The sequence below is a fragment of the Malus domestica genome, chromosome 16, assembly GCF_042453785.1.
Source record: "Malus domestica chromosome 16, GDT2T_hap1".
NCBI lineage: Eukaryota > Viridiplantae > Streptophyta > Magnoliopsida > Rosales > Rosaceae > Malus > Malus domestica.
Window position 1 is genome coordinate 36,582,424 of NC_091676.1, and position 19,317 is coordinate 36,601,740.

Here is a 19,317-nt window from a genome sequence, read left to right on the forward strand (position 1 = left end):
ACTTTAATAATCTCGGGGCTAAATATTTAACCCAGAAGGGTTGGAGGAGAAAAACTTTTTTTAAGTTAAAAACTAAATTTTCTGGGCTAAAACTTTTAGTTTTTAAGTAAGGATTGGAGTAAAAAAGTTGTTTCTGAGTTAAAACTTAAATTTTCTGAGCTAAAAATTTTAGATTTTAATCCAAGAGTTGAAGATGCTCTTAGTATAGATAATATCGAATGTATTAAAAAAAAACATCACTTCACCATGCAAATATCATGACCGGAATTGTTCTTTCTCTTTTCCATCATATCAAAACTATGTATAAAAAGATCTATTTAATTTTGGAATCACGTAATCATTCAAATGCATGATGAACAAGGCAACATATATGGTACAAGTAACATACTTATACTTATGGTGAACCATCAATTTGTTTAATTCATATAAATGACTTAACGAGCTCTAAATTGCATGATCTTTGGATGATGAAAAAGAAATCCGATTACAATGCTTGAACTATAAAATAATATCACATCGTCCCATATCAATGGGCAGATGATTAGACAAGAAGCCAAATAAAATGACAACGCATTTCCCTGCATTTTATTCATGTACTCACAGGTTTACAAGGACCCATTGCAACAAATAAGAATAAAGAACCTGTAAAAAGGAAGCAGCGAACCAATCAACATGTTCAAGAATTACCAACTAGCTACTTACTGGATTAACAATTGTAAGAAAGAAAGTAAAAAAAAAACAAATAAATTTACATGGAAATTCACTAATAACCCAATCTCTACTATTTTGCAGGAAGAAAGGTTCTCCTGCCAAAGACGGTAAAAATACCCCGGCCCGAGAACCTCAAGAATCACCAACAATGCAGACTGCCCCAATTTGAGGGCCTGCACAAAAAATGTAAATCTTTATCCTTGGTTAATTTTTCCGTCACTGCTCCCACAAATCAATCTTCTTTAGCTTTACCTGTGTTGTTAAAACCCCGTTAGAGATAATCAAGTTAGCGAGGTCAGGTTCTATGATGCCGCTGCTGCTCTCTCTACAGGGCCGGTCCACCAGATGCTCGGCACTTCCTAGAGTGATCTAAATATCTTTAATTTAACCTGCTGCTCTCCGACCCTAGGAACGACGGGGCTTTGACTTTAAGGCGCTTTGCCCCAATCTCCATTGGGGTTGGTTGCCTCCGGCTCTTTCCCAATTCAACCTCGTATCCATCCTTTCTGTGGCGTTCTCGCTGTTGTCTAGCTGCATCTTCATTGGCCAACTTCTTAAACTTGATAGAGATGGGAACGTTACTTCCTGTAGGAGCGCTACTTCCTGTGGAGAACCTGCCCTCCAAAGAAGCACTCTCTGGAACTCCTTTGTAATTACTAGTTGCAATAAATTTAGCATTTGGTTCACCAGGGCTGCAATAATCTAATGGCACCGACGATCGCCCGCATCTTCTGTCAGGTTGCAGTTTCTTCAATCGTTTAAAACCCTGCTTTTTGCAGATACAACTCAGACAGCAGCAAAATATATACAAGCAGAATAAAAAATAAACAACTAAATGATTTAAAGCCTGTATCTGGACATTAATAAATATAAATAAAAGTGATAAATGCAACAGGACGGGGATGCCCAGATTTTTCAAATTCCATTGCTTCAAAGAAATAATTAAATAGATGCTCATCAGAACCCATGCACAGGTGGATTTCCCCTTTCTGGGTCCATTACAGGTATTTGATGAATAACATTTTCACTTCCAATTTCAACATCTCTCCAATTGATAAGTGCAATATTTTATTAAATTTATAAGCATTTCACTGATAAATAATGGAAAATATAAAGAAATCTAAAAATATATATATATATACTCCAGATAAAATCTTCAATTTCTAAATTAAGTGATGGACTAATGATCTATTCAATGAAAACCACACACAGATATAGCAAAATCATTATAAATAATCACACGCATCAGAAATGGGGGTAAGGCTCGGGTTCGAGACTTGGGAGCAGCCTCTCCATAAATGGGGGTAAGGCTAGCCGACATTCACCTCTCCCAGACCCTGCGTAAAGCGGGAGCCTTGTGCACTGGGTACGACCTTTTTTTACACACATCAGAAACTAAAGTACAGGAGACTTCAGTATACCTTGTTTTCGGAATGATTTGATGACAAGACATCATTTACACTTCTTTTGTCCACCGTCTTCAATGATGAACGACGCTTAACCCTAAAGATCTCTGAATCAGAATCATCACTGCCTTGATCAACAACATGCCTAACCTCTGATCCGTTTAGATTCCCTGGACGTGCACTAGAGTATTCATCATAGGATAGAGAGGATTGAGAAGACTCATATGCACCGCGCACCAACTCTTCAAAACGCCTTTTAGAACTTAGAGTCCCTGTGTAAGAGTTAGCATTTCCCTGTACCTGCCAGGAAACATATGAACGCAACATTACACTTTAGTTAATCCAACAATTACACTTCAATTCATTGAAATTTTAATAAGAAAAATTGTCCTACAACCCCTGCAGAACAAACTAAATTAGTGAATCAACATTATGCATTAGAATACAGAAGGCAGACACATTTAGCGAAATGAACAATATCTCACATTATTGGGAGCAGATAAGCTCTCCCGAGGCTCTAAAAGAGAACAAAGAGTTGATGCGGCACATGAAAGGGAACCTTCTGACACTGCAGGACTTGAATAATCTGCATCAGATCTCAACATGGGCCCGCCATGAGAACCAGTTTCTGGCTCATGTGACCTATACTGAGTTCTACCAGTAAGTTCAGGGTTCAACTCAAATTTTATCTCACAATAGGGAGAGTATCCATTGTCTTCAGCACTCAGGGATAAATTTAATGGATAAGAATACAAGTCATCTCCACTTTCCGCTAGCCCCCTTATCGCCTCCAGCATACTATCGTCCTTTTCACATTTTCTGGCTGCAGCTTCCAGTTCTGTTATTTCCTCCCTTAAAAAGAGAGTAAGATTGCTGCTCCCACATGAGAAGTCAAGAGACCTTACATCTGCAATGGGAAACAAGATCATAATAAGCAACCACTAGACATTTTTAAATCAATGGCGATGTTTTACCATCCGTATATATTTTAAACTAGGTGCGGAACAATCGAGTACAATCATTATCATAACAAGTCTGAGGTGTGTAGTTAGAGTTCATCAAAATTATTCACATAATATAATAGTAAACATACCATGGCGCAGGCAGACAGGATGCATGTAACAAGTGCAATTATTGTAAGCTACATAGCAATCGCGCTTGCATAGGCTGCATAGAACAGTTCCATAGGAGTTTGGCAAAACAGCGGTGCATGCCCCTGACTTCATTAAAGACCAACGAGCACGATGCTGAAAGCGCATCAATCTCACAAAAGACAACTTAATTCTATTATGGGAGACCAAATCAGCAGATGAATAGTCTGAATCTTCAAGTTCTAAACTTGTGTGTAGAAGCATCGCTTCTTTACACAGAAGTTCTTCATGAGGAAGCAGAGGCATCCTGTTAAGCAGCGCATAACGTCGGCTAGCAATAGCACCTAAAGGGAACCAATCACCAATTGCAAAGTTGACTGCCTCGCCACAGTTGAAACCTATACTTCCATTAGAAAAAGGCATTAAATTAATGTTTGAGAAGCAAGCAAAACAACATGGACAAATACGGCAAGTAAAATGAAGGGCAAAAGTCAAATAGAAAGCCTACCATGACTGAATCCAGCATGGTATGCTCTGGGGAAAGTAATAACAAATTCTCCTGGCTTTTGCACAGCCTTGTAGACAGGGACATCATGTTCCAACAAAATATTTGGAGGAAACAATGTTGTTTTCCCCAATAGGACATCAAATGCTCCATCTTCTCCATCAGTTGATATGATATCATGCGTGTACACATGCTCCCTAACAACCTTTTCAAATTGCAGAGCAGCTTCACCTGGAATGCCATACCAGGTTTTGGATGCGCCGCAATGATGATAATTAATACTGCCATGTGACATAAAAAAATTTTAAAAGAAATTGATAATAACTCTCAGAATAAGAAAGGGAAGACATCATTGCCTTCGCTGGGATTAAATAGTGATATATACAGTGGCTTATACCTGTACAAATAATGATCCTCCACGTGCCAAGCAAACATACTAAACAGCATTCCAATGTATAGCATGGGATCCGTTACACCCTATTATAAAACCAACATAAGTAACAGAGGTATACAGCCTATAAATAATGCAAACGGGTGAACTGAACTAGTTTTGGTACCGGAATTGCAATTTCTAGAAGACGCAAAATGGACTTGGGTAACCTTGAAAGATTCTGAAATGACAAAGGGGGTATCAGTTGATGTGCATGCCACCACATACAGTGAACCAAACCGAATATTATTCTTAAGAATATATGCAAACCAATGATTACAAATCAAAGGTCGTATATATGGCTTAACTGTAAGAGAAAAGAGGTCAAAAACAGAGAAATACAAGAGAAGAGCACAAGTCATGTAATTCAAGATATAATAAATTTCTTGTGATCATGCTAATTAATCTGTACAAGAAAAATAAAGAACAAGAGAGCATTATTAGCACCAAATTTCTCTAACCCATCTATTTGAACAAGGTGAAACCCTCTTTATCATAAAATAACATCCCTAATGGCATCTTTGCAACAGTACTCTTAGTCTCTGGTCTTTAAAATTTTCCACTACATCCTTGTTCCTTCTTGGTTTTCTACGGTTAGGGTTGGTTTTGGCCGTGCGTGATGTACTACGCTAACATGTGCTTTCGCGTGTGTCCTGTATAACTGAGGTGCCAGTTTTAGAAAGTGAACATCAACCGCCCACGTAATATATCAGTCACCTACTGAACAGTTAAACAGAGATAAAGATTGGCAGAATCAACACCTTTAAATTCCACTTGCTATTTCCAAGAGGATCGCTGTGAGAAGATGAAAAGGCACTACCATCTACATCACAAGCATACTCAACAGTTTCTGTCTTTCCACAAGAAATTTCTTGCCAAAATTCTTTTTCCAAGTACGTGGCAGGAAGGGAACCAGTACTATAATATCTACGAGCAAAAACCTTGTTCGCCATTTTCTCGAAATCACGGAATGTATAATTTCTGTAACATTAAACTCACTCAAAAACCTGAAGATTTGATAAAGTACTACTTTATATTTGTAATTAGAAGAAGCTCTCACCTTCCGCTCATGAAAAAGGTGACCTTGTCATCATTGTCCCACTCTGCAAGACGAAGAGGTTGTACTCTAGTTGTGAACTTGAATCCTGCTTTCTCCCTCATCAATACAACCCCAGCTGGAGTAGAAGTACTCAAAGGAGAAACAATCTTGCATATACCTGAATATATCATTGCAGGTTAGAATGGGAAGAGTTGGTCAATATGCCACCCCAAATTTATCAAATGTCTATGACGGGACTCCATTATGTGGGAAAAAAATGATCAAGATATTTTGCCAGAAAATACCATCTTACATGAAACAGGGAAGAGAAATATAGATTTATTCAGTATCATATAATGACAAAGAGACCTGATGTATATACTCAATATGTGTATGTGCGTACTTCAAGAGCATTTATGATATCACATATCAGTTTAATTTCAATGTGTGTCAAAAAAAGGAGGCTCTAATTCAAATGCGGGGAACAGGGGAAAAAAAACAGAGCGATTAAATTGGAAAATAAAATACTTTGTATAAACGGCAGAACAATTGGTTCTTGTGGAAATTTCAACACTAAAACACAGAAGTTGAAAGGGGGCAAAGAAACCAAAACTCCAAACTGAACCAACAATCAAGTGATACTGTTTTTAGATGTGTTGCCAAGGGGGAGACGTAATAGCTCTCCTAACCCAACCAACAACTGAGTGAACAAAATTTGTAATCTCCTTACCATATTTTGAAGCTTCTGGAGCTATCTTCTGTAAATAAACCAAAGGATCCTCAAACTCCTCCATTGCTGGATAGTACACAGGGCATTCGGGAATTTTCTCAGTCCACTCTAGATCACTTGTTTCGAACTTATCCACCCTACGCTTTGGAAAAACATCTTTTTCATGTGAAGCACCACTGAACAGAGAGACTGAGTGGGCACCTCCCTGGAATGTAAGACCACAGGATACAGAAGATTTTAAAGCATCACCTCCACTTCGAGCCATTGTATTAATGAGATTTAAAGGCTCGGTAGCAGATTCCGGTCTCATTCGCTGAAGCCTTGTACGCTTCAGAATTTCTAATCCAGTTTTGGCCTCTTTGGACAAACAAAGCCTTCCTTCCACCTGTTAACCAAAGGGCTAGGTCATGTACTTGAATATTTTTTCGTACCCAGTGCACAAGGCTCCCGCTTTAAGCAGGGTCTGGGAGGTGAAATGCAAAATGAAATTCAGTTCATGCATGTACATTTGTGCAAATTTGTCAAACGGACTCGACATGTGAGCAGATCAAAGAGAAGTAAATCAGCAGAAAAGAAACAAAAGTGCATCCCAAACACCGTGGAGACCTCTGATACACCTACTTTATTTAACACTACTCCTTCCTAAAAGTCGATGTTGAACAGACGGCCAAATAAAAGTTCAACGCAAAATCACATTCATTAGTTATTCAGCAGTAACATGCAGTCAAATTAATGAACATCATCACCCAAACCCCTCAAAAAGTTAACAAAAATCTAAAATAATTATATATGTAAATCTCTCCAAATAGCAACTTTTACATAACGCATAATTACCAGCACAACTTAAAATATTATAAAATTCTATATAAAAAAACAATGAAGATGTCCTCAAAATATGAACGCCTAGATGCATTCCAGCAATTCATTCGATCACGAATTCCACAAATGTAAATGATTCCGGAATAAAGAGAGCAATGTCCGAGATCTGAAATCACAAATTTAACCAGCAAAACGCACCATCTCATTCCGTAGTCTCTTTTTGTACGCCTGCGTCTTTGTTCACAGCAACACACAAAGGATAAAACAACACAACCGCAGAAACCGAATCCGAATCAGAGAACCGAAACCCTAGATCACGATCCCAGCCACGGCAGACCAAAAGCAAGCCTACAGCGACAACCAGGCCATCCACATTCCCGCCAAACGTCCGAAACGGCACCGTCTCTGGCCGGAATCAGAGATCCGAAGCCTTCGAGCCACCGAGTCAACGAAAATAATACAAAAAAAAGGTTGAAGGAAGTCAAGCAGAGAGGAGGAGACAACGGTTTTCCGTCGGAGGAAGGATGCTATTCGCCGGAGACAAAGCGGTTACCCGGCGACGAAAGAAGTTTCCCGGCCAATGGAGGGAAACAGGAATACAGAAAGGGAAGAGAAGAGAGAACATGGGAAGGACAAAAGAAACCCAAAAAGGTCCTCGAGAAGGATAATATATAGTTTATAACCGTAACGCTTTAATTATTAACGCTTTAATTGCCTTAAATATATTAAATTTAATTTACCGAGTCTCGCCCGTTCCCACTAGGAAATTGAATTGGTTCCGGAAAATAGAACGATAAAAATGAAGAAAAAAAATAAAAGGTTTTAAGTATCTAAAAATTTTTAATTTTTTAATTTAAATTGATCTTAATTTTTTTTAAACATTCTAAATAAGTACCTAACATATTGAAAATATCACATTCGTTAAGTTCCAATTAAGTTTTCAAACATAGATTATATTCAAACCCTACCAACCGACTATATCATGGTCAACATTAATATTAGTTGTCTCAAAATCTAAATTTCAAACATAGATTATATAATATAAAACAATGATCAAACGGGTAGTGAATTGAATCAAACATGGACCCAAATTGAAACTACATTAGGAGGTAATTGCCTAGCAAAAAAAAAAGGGTTAAAAATTCAGATAGGATTTCAAAGTGCTTGTTTCTGCTCATATGATTTTCTCATTCCCTCGATTCTCTACCCTTAAAGCTTTCAGTTTTTCTTTATGTCAATGAAAATGGTGGTGGTCGCATCATGTCAATTCATACAATTTTAGCAACCTCCATGACCTGCTTCTCGATGTCGGCGGCTTGAGTTGAGGGTGGAGTTGCTAGTTTTGCGATGGGTTTGGAGGTGATGTCTTGATGGGGGTTTGATGATGGTTAGTTGGTAGAGGTTATGCTTCCATGACTTTCTATTGATTTTGAAGACAAAGTAAGACCCTGCTTAATTTTACAGATTTTTAACTGGAGCTTAACAGATGTGACATGTTTAATAAGTTGGCTACTTATTTGGAATGCTTAAAAATGTTAAGACTAACTTGGAAGGACACTAAAAAATTGGGGGGTTTAAGATACTTAAGAGAGATAATTTGAGTTCAAGTATGTTTAGGACTTTCCTTCCTATTTTTAATACTAGAATGCCAAAAGACTACTTTGATGTTTCAAGACTTCATAAAAAAATATTTGGCCGTAAAAGCCCTAAAACAAAAAAATTTACAATTGAAAAGAAAAGGTGAATAATAAGCGGTATGGGTAATACTCGTAAATCTGACATGACGAAAGAAGGAAATGCACGTGCTGATGATCTCCTAATTTGATGAGCCCTGAAGTTATTTCTTCCTCCCTCTATCTAATGGTCTCCTTAAATTTCTCCGCTACTATTTTTGTTTTTGAAAAAAATAAAATAAAATAAGGATGTGTAGAAAAGCCTCAAACGAGGACGACGAAAACAACTGCCCTTCTGAGCAGTTTTCTCCACAACTACCGCCACAATATGAGTTTAGTGGGAGATTCAAAAGTAACTACCCATAAATTTATATGTACTTTATAAAGGTATGTATTTCTACGTTTTGATTGGTTTTGTAGGATACGAAAAAATTACATTGGTTTGTTGGTTCTGATTTGGTTTCTGATTCAATTTAGTTTCAATTAACTTTTGTTTGGGTTTCTGTTTAAACTTTGTTACAATTTACTTTTTATTTCCTCGATAAAATCATGTGCAATTTTGAGGTTTTGTAGGATATGGAGAAATTACGTTGTCGTCTTTGGGCTTATGAAGCATGTCGAAGTTTTATTAGATTTTGTAATTTGTTTGCCAAAATTTATGCAGGCTCTTCTTTAGTGATCTTCAAAAGTTTATATCTGTGAAACGAACTAATACAACCTGGGTTCTGTGCAGTGGATGCTTGACACACCCCGACCTGGGAAGGTCGAAGCATGTTGGACATCACCGTGAGGTGATGTAATCATAAGGGTAAGTGATGTCAAAAGTAAATAATTTCAAGACTAATTGAAACTAATTATACTAAATAGTGAAAGAGTGCGCAATCGTGGGAAGAACCCACTACAATTATTCAGAGCGTAATAGACAGTGAGACTACAAAAGAGTAGTCAAAGTAACTAAAGTACACTTATTACATAACAATGATAAGTTCGTACGTCTAAACATAAGAGAATGTCAGAACTACCGAGATTCCTCAAGTGCCACAAATAGTACAGCTATCTAGGTCCTGGAGGGGCGAAAAACAAAGTTGAGTATGTCAGCAAAACAATGCTTACATGAAATCCTTTATTTTCGAATATACTAACCCCTCGTCGTAAAACAAGTATAGTTTCCTTAAAACATATTACGTAGGTACGTAAACAATAAATCAGCAGCATTATAATAGTATAACCAGAAATATGCCAAGTCATGATGTATCAAATGCCACAATAATATAATCATGTGATAATCAAGTATAGCAAAGTGCTCATCCATCTAGGCTGACACACGAGTTTGAACAAATAATTTCTGACACGAACAAGACTGGGTGTAATCAATATGCTCTAGTACTACGATCACGTGAAGGCTGGTGCAGGAGCACGGTCACATACAAGTCAGATTGCCTAATGCAATCTACCCGACATGACTGGCACCTAACTTAAATCCAAGGAGAGCGAACGGTGCGATGTAAACATATACGTGAAGGATTGGCCCTGGCCCTGGGGCGAGTACTAACACAAGTGCAGCAAGATGAGCATGTACAAATATGTATGAATGTCATGACATTAATATCTCAACCATATAACAACATTTATCACAATTATATCGCAGTTATCAATTATTTGGCAATATATACGTAAAGTGGTGTATTTATGCAATTCTGGAAACTATAAATACGTATAGATATATAAATAAACTGCCCACTCACAAGTACGTCGCTGGGTCATAGCCCTCGAGCCTAGCTTTGCCTAGAACATCCTTGGGATACGTTTCCCCTATATATGAAATAACTAATTTCAAATTACTTAAAGCACATATACGCAAACCTAAATAAAACCCCCATAGTTTGCTTAAACCTAGGGTTTAAATATACCATCGTGACCTACTCAACATCATGAACATCCCCAATTTTTTAAAATAATTTTTTGATAGCTCACGCGCCCCCATGCGCAGGCACGTGCCGTCAGCGTGATCGATGCTGTTAGGATTATTCCACGAAATATTCCGTTAAATGCTAACAAAGATTAACGGCGTTACCTGACGCCGTCAGGAATATTCTGTCAACTCTGATGGAATATTCCGTCACCTTTTCCGATTATTCTCTCCATCGCCGCCGTCTGCAACTAAATTTTTATCGGATTTCTGGAAAAATTTCAAATTTACATAACTTCTTCATTTCTCATACATTTTTAACCCACTTTATATGGATTTGAAGCTAATGAAGTGTAGAATGGCGTTATACTTGTTTGGAATCCAAAAAGTGGACAGAGGTTGCCGAAAAACACCTCGAAAGTTCCATCCAAAAATGAACTCCTTGAAACTCAGTCATTTCACATCGACCTTCTTCCAAAACAAGCCTAGGACCCTTAGGCCATCTCTAACCGAAGGGTCCAAAGGGCCAGATGGCCAAAAATAGCCCTAAAACAGTCTCCAACCGAGGTCTAGGCCAGAGGGCTCGGGAATCTGGGAAGGCCCCACGGAATTTCAAAGGGTCAAAGGGCTGACTGCCTTCCGCCAGCCAGCCAGCCCCGGGCGGCTATTTTTTTTTTAATGTTTTGTTATACCTGTCGGTTATAACCGACATGATTTTTTTTTAAAAATTCAAATGAAACGGCTAGCATTTGATTTGATTTTTTTTTTACATTATTATTTTTTTTATTTACAAAAATTTTCATATAACTTCTATTTCACAAAATTTATCTCATATTTTTTTTTAAATTCCATTTTTTTCCTATAACTTCTATTTCACAAAATTTGTTTCATATTTTTTTTTAAATTCCATTTTTTTCCTATAACTTCTATTTCACTAAATTTGTTTCATATTTTTTTTAAATTCCATTTTTTTCTATAACTTCTATTTCACAATTTTTTTTTTAAATTCTATTTTTTTCCTATAACTTCCTAAGCCATTATACAACATTAAATTAAATTAAGTAACATGAAACAACATTAAACAATATGAAACAACATTAAACAATATGAAACAACGTCACTTAGCCGTTGGATTTGAATTTAAGTTATAGTTTTTAAATAATAAATTATGTTTGGCCCTATGGCCCTTTGGTCCTCGGTTGGAGACGGTTTTTTGTGAAAGGGCTAAAACGAGCCCTCTGGCCCTCGGTTGGAGACGGAGGCAAATATGGCCATGTACTGTTCATTAAAATATTAATATTTTGGAGAATCTTGGAGGGCCAGAGGGCTAAAACAAGCCCTCTGGCCAGCCATCGGTTGAAGATGGCCTTAGAATATTGTGTAGAAGCCTTCCCAAGCTTCAAAACATCCTAACTTGTTCGAAAACACGTCGAACTCAGTTTGCCCGAGTTCTGACCTTCCGAGTTAACGAGTCAAAACTCGTCTAAACCACGTTTCAAGGACATGGTTGTGATCGTGGGATTGAGATGAGTACAATGGGGTAGTTTTTAGGTTCGATCTGAGAAGTATAGGGTTCTCTCAAGGGGGTTTGCAGAGAGGGAGAGTATACGGGAGAAAGAGAGAAGGAAGAGAGAGAGAGTCCCCTTTTCTCTTTTTTCTGATTGGTGGACAGAAATGAGGGAGAGATGGGATTGGTTGGTTTGAGAGTGAATTGAGGAGATTGATTGGTGAGTATAATAAAGGGGGATGGGGCGCACGGGTAGGCTTAGGGAATCCAAGGATAGGGTTTTGGATTTTCTCCAGTAAAAGGAATCGAAGTATATCCAAAACAGGTATTTCTACACTCGTAAAATCTACGACGTCTCGTAATAACGTGCACAATTTATTTACGAAGACGATAAAATAAATAAAGAGGAAATAAACACTTCCATGTCATTCGCCACTAAGGGCATAACCGTCAATACACATACTCGGGGAGAAATTACATAGAAAAATTAGGGACGGGTCGTCACAATGCTCACCTTACAGGAATTCACAATGCATATTGGGTATTTTTATTGCAAACACTGTGAGCCTATCTTCGTTGGTTGCTGATGCTTTTTATTGTTTATATGCTAGTTTTTCATGTAATTTTGTTGTCCAACGTATTCGACTGGAGTTATTTTTTCTTTTCTTTACACGTTATGTAATTTGGTTTCTATCATTGGTAGTTTTAATAGGTAAAAGACACCTATGACTGGTGTTATTTTTATTATGCTTTTACGTGTATAATATAATCTGAGAGGAAATAGAAAATAAAAGAAGAAATTGGTAAAGAAATTATATAGATTAATCTAAAATAAAAGATAGAGAGAGTTAGAACAAGACTAAAAATAAACATGTATATTCAAAAGATCTTTAGGAGCGTTTTCTTCAAAAAAAAAAAAAAGATCATTAGGAGCGTGGATCACCCGTGAAAAGAAAAGGTCTTTTGATGCGTGTGCAAAAATACTAGTTTGGTATTAAAGTGTTTCAAAATATATTCCTTGTTCAAATAAAAATATTAACAATGCAAAACAAAAATTGAACAATAATTTCCGGACTTTGATCTAATTAGAGTTTTCGTCTTGAAATTAACAATTTATGAATATTTGTCTCTAAACTTATTACAATATTAAATTAACAATTTATGAATGTTTGTCTCTAAACTTATTACAATATGTAGTAATAAGTATAGAGACAAATTTGTCCTATCTCCTAACCCAGTGTCTTATCTCTTAATCCACTTTTTAATGAAATTTTAATAACAAATTAGCCCATTTGCAAAATTACCGATCAAGATCTTAATAGATATCTATTCTATTAAGAGAAGAGGGCTTGTAAACTTTTTGCCCCCTTTTCTTCCAATTTTGCCCTCATTTTTTAATATGCGGACATGAGGAGGGCAAAATAGTAATTTTGTATCTTTTGAACTTTTCCCACTTTTCTTTCAATTTTGCCCTCACTTTTGAATACACAATGTTGACATGACGAGGGCAAAATAGTAATTTTGTATCTTTTGAACTTTTCCTCTTTTTTCCTATTTTGCCATCACATTTGATACACAATATTTACATAAGGAGGGCAAAATAGTAATTTTATATCACAATATTTACATAAGGAGGGCAAAATAGTAATTTTATATCAAAATATTTACATAAGATAAAAAATATACACTTATCAAGAGAAATTGTTCCATCATCATTTTTTCATACACGTAAGTGAAATCATGATGTTTTTTGGATAGTTTGAATGAACTGAAGCGATTACGCTTGAGGAGAACGTGGGAGGAGGTGGGCGGTTGAAGAGGCTTTAATTTTGTACCTTTTGACAAAATGACAATCATATCCCTATTTTTCCTATTTACTCTCCTTTTTTTAGAAAATGACAATCATATACCTATTTTTCCTATTTTACCATCACTTTTGATACACAATATTTACATAAGGAGGACCAAAAACAGTAATTATGTAATATTAAGATAAAATATGTACTTATTAAGAGAAATTGTTCACATACACAAAGTGTGTGCACTCTGCTAGTATAATAATAGGTTGGGCTCGAAAAGTTTACATGAGGTCTAGACTTACATTGGGTTGTTGAAGGACTGGACAAAATATAAGTCGAATTTGCTAAGAAGACATAAAGGATGAGGATAGAAGGAATTCTGGAACAAAAAAGTGCGAATGCCCTTTCCAATTAAAGGGTAAGAAGCTGCAACTGATAATAATTGAATATTGATGGTAGTTATTAAAATGCATAATCACACAGCATCAGAGCATTTGGGGGTTATTTATTTGCTATTACATTATCTCGGAGGAGATTTCATTGTTAGGGAAATAGCATTTCAATTTTTAGGAATAGTAGTGGCTGAAGAAATATCGTATTACAAGTTATTTTAGGAATAATAGTGGGTGGAAAAATAACATTTAAAATTTTTAACCTTTTGTAGTGGGTGGGATTATAATGTGGTTTGAGGAAATAAGACACTAGGGTGGCCTAGCAGCTTTCTTTATCATTTTACTAAACCCCGTTTACTCCTTTGCATGTGGGTCAAGCGACTGGTGTAGTGGTGTACTCACTTCGCTTTTCTGTTCGATAAAGGTATTTTTGGATTTTAATGTAAATGTTAAGGAACATGATTTTAACGTACTGTTTCTCACCTCATACACATTCTTCAGTTTCGTAACCGTTAGATTAAGGGATTAAGTAGAATCAACAGTTAAGATTAACAAGGGGTTGCACAACGTAAAAAAGAGTGTTGAAACCAATACCCTTGTCAAAATTTAGGATAGGAATCGGAATGGGGGTAATTTCATGATTTAATATATAAAAAAATATGTCATTTAATATTACGGTCTAGTGATATTTCTTTTTATTTGTAAGTGAGAGGTCATATTTTTTACTCTCGTTGAAGGTTAATTTGAATCAAATTATAATTGTTAGTCATTATGAGGTTTAACCAACTCCCCACCTTATAGTGTAAATTTTGTATGTAATTAAAAAATATGTAGAAGAAAACATAACAAAACACACATTATTATAACGATATTGAATAGTAAAGCAATTTTGGCGTAGGAGATGCTATTATCATATTTGCTTCATCATTGCGGATATCCATAGCTGTTTGGTTGATAGTATGAATCTCACATTAGAAAAAGAGTTGGGATATCCTTGACCTCAATCTTTTTTTTTATTTTTTTTTATGGTAATTGAGCATATTGACCTATGTGCAAAGCTCAATGACAACACTTGCTCCGTATAACCCATTTTTTGTTATGCACACGTAAGGCTTGAGAATTTGCATGTCGCATGTGAGGTGGAGTGTTGGAAATACTAAATCCCATATCAAGGAGATAAATGACTTTAATATGCTTATAAAGAGTTAGACTATTCCGTCGAAATGACAAAGTTTCAAAGCTTAGAGATGATGTACATTGCGAAAGCAGTTGTTTGAGCTTTCAGCGTATGCAATGCATAATACGTATCATTCATTCAATCATGTTATTGTTCGGAGTACAAATTGTCATTTAGTTAGGACCACCAAACCATCAACTAAAGCTTACAATGATTAGGATCCTAAGCTCAAGTAAGGTTGTTACATTTGTAGCATAAGGCCTAAGATAATCTCTAATGCATCCTACTAATAACCAAAATTTTGACATTTTATTCCTTTTATATTATTTATTAAAATCTTGGACTCAAAAGTAATGCCTCCATCCCTAACCCTTTTTACATCCGATGGTCTTAAACATCCTAAATTATTAAATGATAGTGACAATAACATGGAAAGTAAAAATTTTAATTTTAATTTTTTCCACAGAGAAGGCAACTATGATCTAATTATTAATTCTTCAGATGAGAGGCATGGGTAGACGTTCACATTCTAACTTAGTTTGATGAACCTCCATATGTAATTTTAGACCTTCTTGTTGAGAATAGTAATTAATTGTAAGTTGTATTGGTGTGAGACGCTCTTTTCCTTCGAATAGATGAAATTTCTGGTAAGATTTTTATCGAGATCCATTGTTTGCACCATATCCTCAATGTTTGTTTGTACGTATTTTAATCTAAATCAATAAATATCATATTTTCTTCAAAATAAAAAAAATACATAATATAGGGATTGAGGTGTTGGATTGATTTGATTTACAAGGTTTTATTTCTCTATTGATATGGAGGATTATGCGGTTGAGAACTATATTTTAATTTCCATGCCATTGCCACATCGTTTAATAATCTAGGATGAGTCATTTAATCATCATTTAAGACCATTGGATGCAAATAGATGTAAGGGTTGAAAACAAATGTAAAAATGTTTGTCCCTTGATCTTGATCTATTATAACTAGCTATTAAGAAAAAAAAAAAAAGCAAATAAACAACGGAATTCGAGCATCACCATTTGATTACATTTGTCACTTTATCTAGATTGAAATTCCTCTGGTTTTTAAGCAATGTGTCTCGTTATTCTAGGTTTGATCAGCTGAGACTCAACGTTATATTTAGGAATTTTAATACCAAAGGTTATATTTAGGGGTGTTTTTCAGAAGGATCAGTTAGGAAACAACGTTTCCAATTTTTGTTCCAAAAAATCAGATCGGATCACAATTTTCAAATTAGAAATATTTCAAAAGATTTTTTGTTTCTATTGAAATAAGTTCAGAAGGCTTCACAGAAATTATGACCGCAATTTCTAAATGCATTTTACTTTTCATTCCAACTTTTTAGAAAATATTTGGATTAGAAAATTTCAAGTTCGGACTTGGAAATTCTAGTATCAAAATCGAAAATACCATTCCAACTTGCACCTCTAGTTATATGAAATGCAAATTGGAGAATTATTTTTAAGGTTAAATTACAAAAAACTACCTCAACTATGGGTTGAACAACAATCTCATAACTCATGTTTGAAAAATGATAATGTCATACCTTATCTTACGAATTTGTTTCAATGTCATACATTCGTTAGTTTTTCTGTTCAATTTGACCGTTAAATTATAAGCTGGCAGGCCTGGGACTTACATCCTTACCCAACTAAATAAAAAAATTAATTAAATACTAATAAATATATTACAACAAAAAAAATATAAAAAAATCATTTTAAAAATTATTAAGAAATTGTAGGACCCACCCTCATCCCCAACCTTTTCCCTACTCCATCTATCCAGTACCTTTTCCCTACACCTCACTTTTATTTTTGGTTGAAATATATTTATTAGTATTTAATTAATTTTTTAATTTAGTTGGATAAGGATGTGGGTCTCAGGCATGCTAGTTCATAATTTAACGGTCAAACTTAATAGAAAAATTTACGAAGGTATGATATTGAAACGAATTCGTAAGATGAGGTATGACATTGTCATTTTTCAAACATGAGGTATGAGATTGTCGTTCGACTAATAGTTGAGGTAGTTTTTTGTAAATTAACTTATTTTTAACCATTTATGACAAAACCATGTCCTTATTCGTTTCCGCCATATTCTAAGTGGCTGATTCCTTAAGGAATCTTATTTCAATAGTTAATCCATTTTGATTAATTAAGGCTCAGTCTGATTAATTAGTCATTTAAACTATTCAATCATGCAGCCTCGTCACAAATTACCATCTAATATATTATGTTATCCAACTGGAATCTGATGAATAGTAGGCAACCATCTAAACAGTATTATTATACACAAATTAATATTACTTAAACACCCTTTACATGATTTAACTAATCCCATTGCAGAGTACCATGGTGGTCCAACCATCCTAATAAGAATTAATAGTAAGTTAATAGATTTATTAGGGAAAAGATTGTTTAAAAAATAGGGCTCGTTTGGATGTACTTTTAAAATCACTGAAAACGTTTTTAGAAAAAATATTTTTAGGTTTCCAAAGCACTTAAAGTGCTTTCTGTAAGAAGCACCAGTTATGTGCTTCTTCTAGGAAGCACTTTAAGTGTTTTTTCTTCAGGATTTACTTGCATCTTTACTAATGATTGGTTCTAAAAACATTTTTTCTAAAAGTGCTTTCAGTCATTTTAAAAGCACATTCAAACGAGCTTTAAAGCTGGTAACCCAAAACACGTTGGCATCACAAGGTTAGTGATTAATAGTAAATTAAAAAATGAATTAGGGAAAATTGTTTAACAAATTAAAGTTGTTGATCCAAAACACGTTGGCATCACAAGGTTAGTGAAGTCTTAGACCATCTTCAAAGGATATGTCAAATCCTAAGTGAAATGTCATGTAATCAAATTTGAAGGTAGAAGCAAGCTCTAACCGATATGTCAATCTTATGTGAATTGGCATATGAGTTTTCATATGTGAAATTTGACATATGAGAAAAGATGATGTCAAATAATTTCTAATTATTTTATAATGTGGGTCTCATTAATGCACCAATTATAGATCTTGAAAATTTATTTTAATTGATTTATTTTCAAAATGGGTCCTACAAATATCATTTATAACAAAAAAACATATCGGTTGAAAAAAAAACGAAAATTTGACATTGCCACGTCAGTCATCAAATTAACATTTAACATTTATCTTTTGACCCTCCATTGGAGATGCTATCAACAATGCACATCATGCATGTCTTTTGGGTAGGAGTAAGGGGGATTTGGATCCTCACTAGATCCCTTCCTTGGGGATCCTAGGGATCAACGCACACGAGCCGTTGATCAATAATTGTGTGACCACATTTTTTTCCTTTTTTTATATTTTTCATGGAAAACGAAATTGTTTTACTTTTTAAAATATAAAAAGCATTTAATTGTAACCGCACGATTTTTTATCAACGGTCCATATGCATTGATCCCTGGGATCCCCAAGGAGGGGATCCGGCTTGGATCCAATTCCGAGTAGGGGCAGGGCCGCAGGAGCAGGACAAGGTTGCTTTGGAAATTGTTTGTGTCAATGAGTTGTCACGTGTCCTTATTCTATTCCACCACGATAGATCCTACGGCCCTAACTTTTTTCTCTACCAAATTCAGCTATTGATTTAGACAAGGGATTATTTAGATGCGGTCCCTAATTATTAACGTTCTTTGACTAAAATCTTAATGGTATTCAAAGTTTGATCAAAGTTCATTGACTTTGTACACTTCATTATATTACAATTAATATTTAAATATTTATAATTTTGACATTAATTGTTGTTGATATTTTATGAGATTTATTGTGACAACCGGTCCTTAATTTTACGATTTTATAAATCTTAAAATGTGAATTCACGAGAATACCCAAGAGGCAAGGGTATTGATTTTCATTGATCGCTAATTCATGATGCGTATGAACTATTACCTTACCGTATTTCAAAAGTACTTGGCGGTGCGAATGCGTAGACGCATGCAAAAATTGAATTCGGAACTACGGCAGAGGTTTTACGTAACTATAAATTTGAAAGTACGCTGGTAAGGGTTGTTATTTATTATTCTATTCATTTCTTATAGTTATTGTTATTTTTATTATTGGAGGTGGTTAGAAAAATTAAGAGGGA

The 19,317-nt window shown here is 35.3% G+C and overlaps 1 protein-coding gene across 3 annotated transcripts; it reads right to left on the minus strand.

The window, feature by feature from the left end:
* Window positions 1-558: 558 nt before the first annotated feature.
* On the minus strand, window positions 559-7,404 carry LOC103403983 (lysine-specific demethylase JMJ13-like). Of its 3 annotated transcripts, XR_524258.4 has the most exons (12): window positions 6,930-7,404; window positions 5,913-6,297; window positions 5,204-5,360; window positions 4,905-5,124; window positions 4,271-4,324; window positions 4,111-4,190; window positions 3,717-3,994; window positions 3,211-3,606; window positions 2,603-3,024; window positions 2,133-2,417; window positions 964-1,477; window positions 559-884 (listed from the first exon to the last, which is right to left on the minus strand). XR_524258.4 is itself a non-coding variant. In XM_008342835.4 (11 exons), exons 1-11 carry the CDS (start codon window positions 6,930-6,932, stop codon window positions 1,091-1,093), a joined length of 2,667 nt encoding a protein of 888 aa, XP_008341057.1. In that variant the 5' UTR covers window positions 6,933-7,404; the 3' UTR covers window positions 559-1,090. The 3 variants fall into 3 exon arrangements, 2 of the variants coding, with proteins under 2 accessions (XP_008341057.1, XP_028951612.1); XM_008342835.4 differs by having other exon boundaries at window positions 559-1,477; XM_029095779.2 differs by lacking the exon at window positions 4,271-4,324 and having other exon boundaries at window positions 559-1,477.
* Between the last annotated feature and the right edge of the window lie 11,913 nt (window positions 7,405-19,317).

Excerpts from the sequence above, each read along its gene's own strand:
- LOC103403983 (XM_008342835.4), bottom strand. Across the intron at positions 5,361-5,912 it reads TCCAGAAGCTTCAAAATATG|GTATATGCAAGATTGTTTCT; the intron begins GTAAGGAGATTA and ends TGATATATTCAG. Across the intron at positions 4,325-4,904 it reads ATAGCAAGTGGAATTTAAAG|AATCTTTCAAGGTTACCCAA; the intron begins GTGTTGATTCTG and ends TTGTCATTTCAG.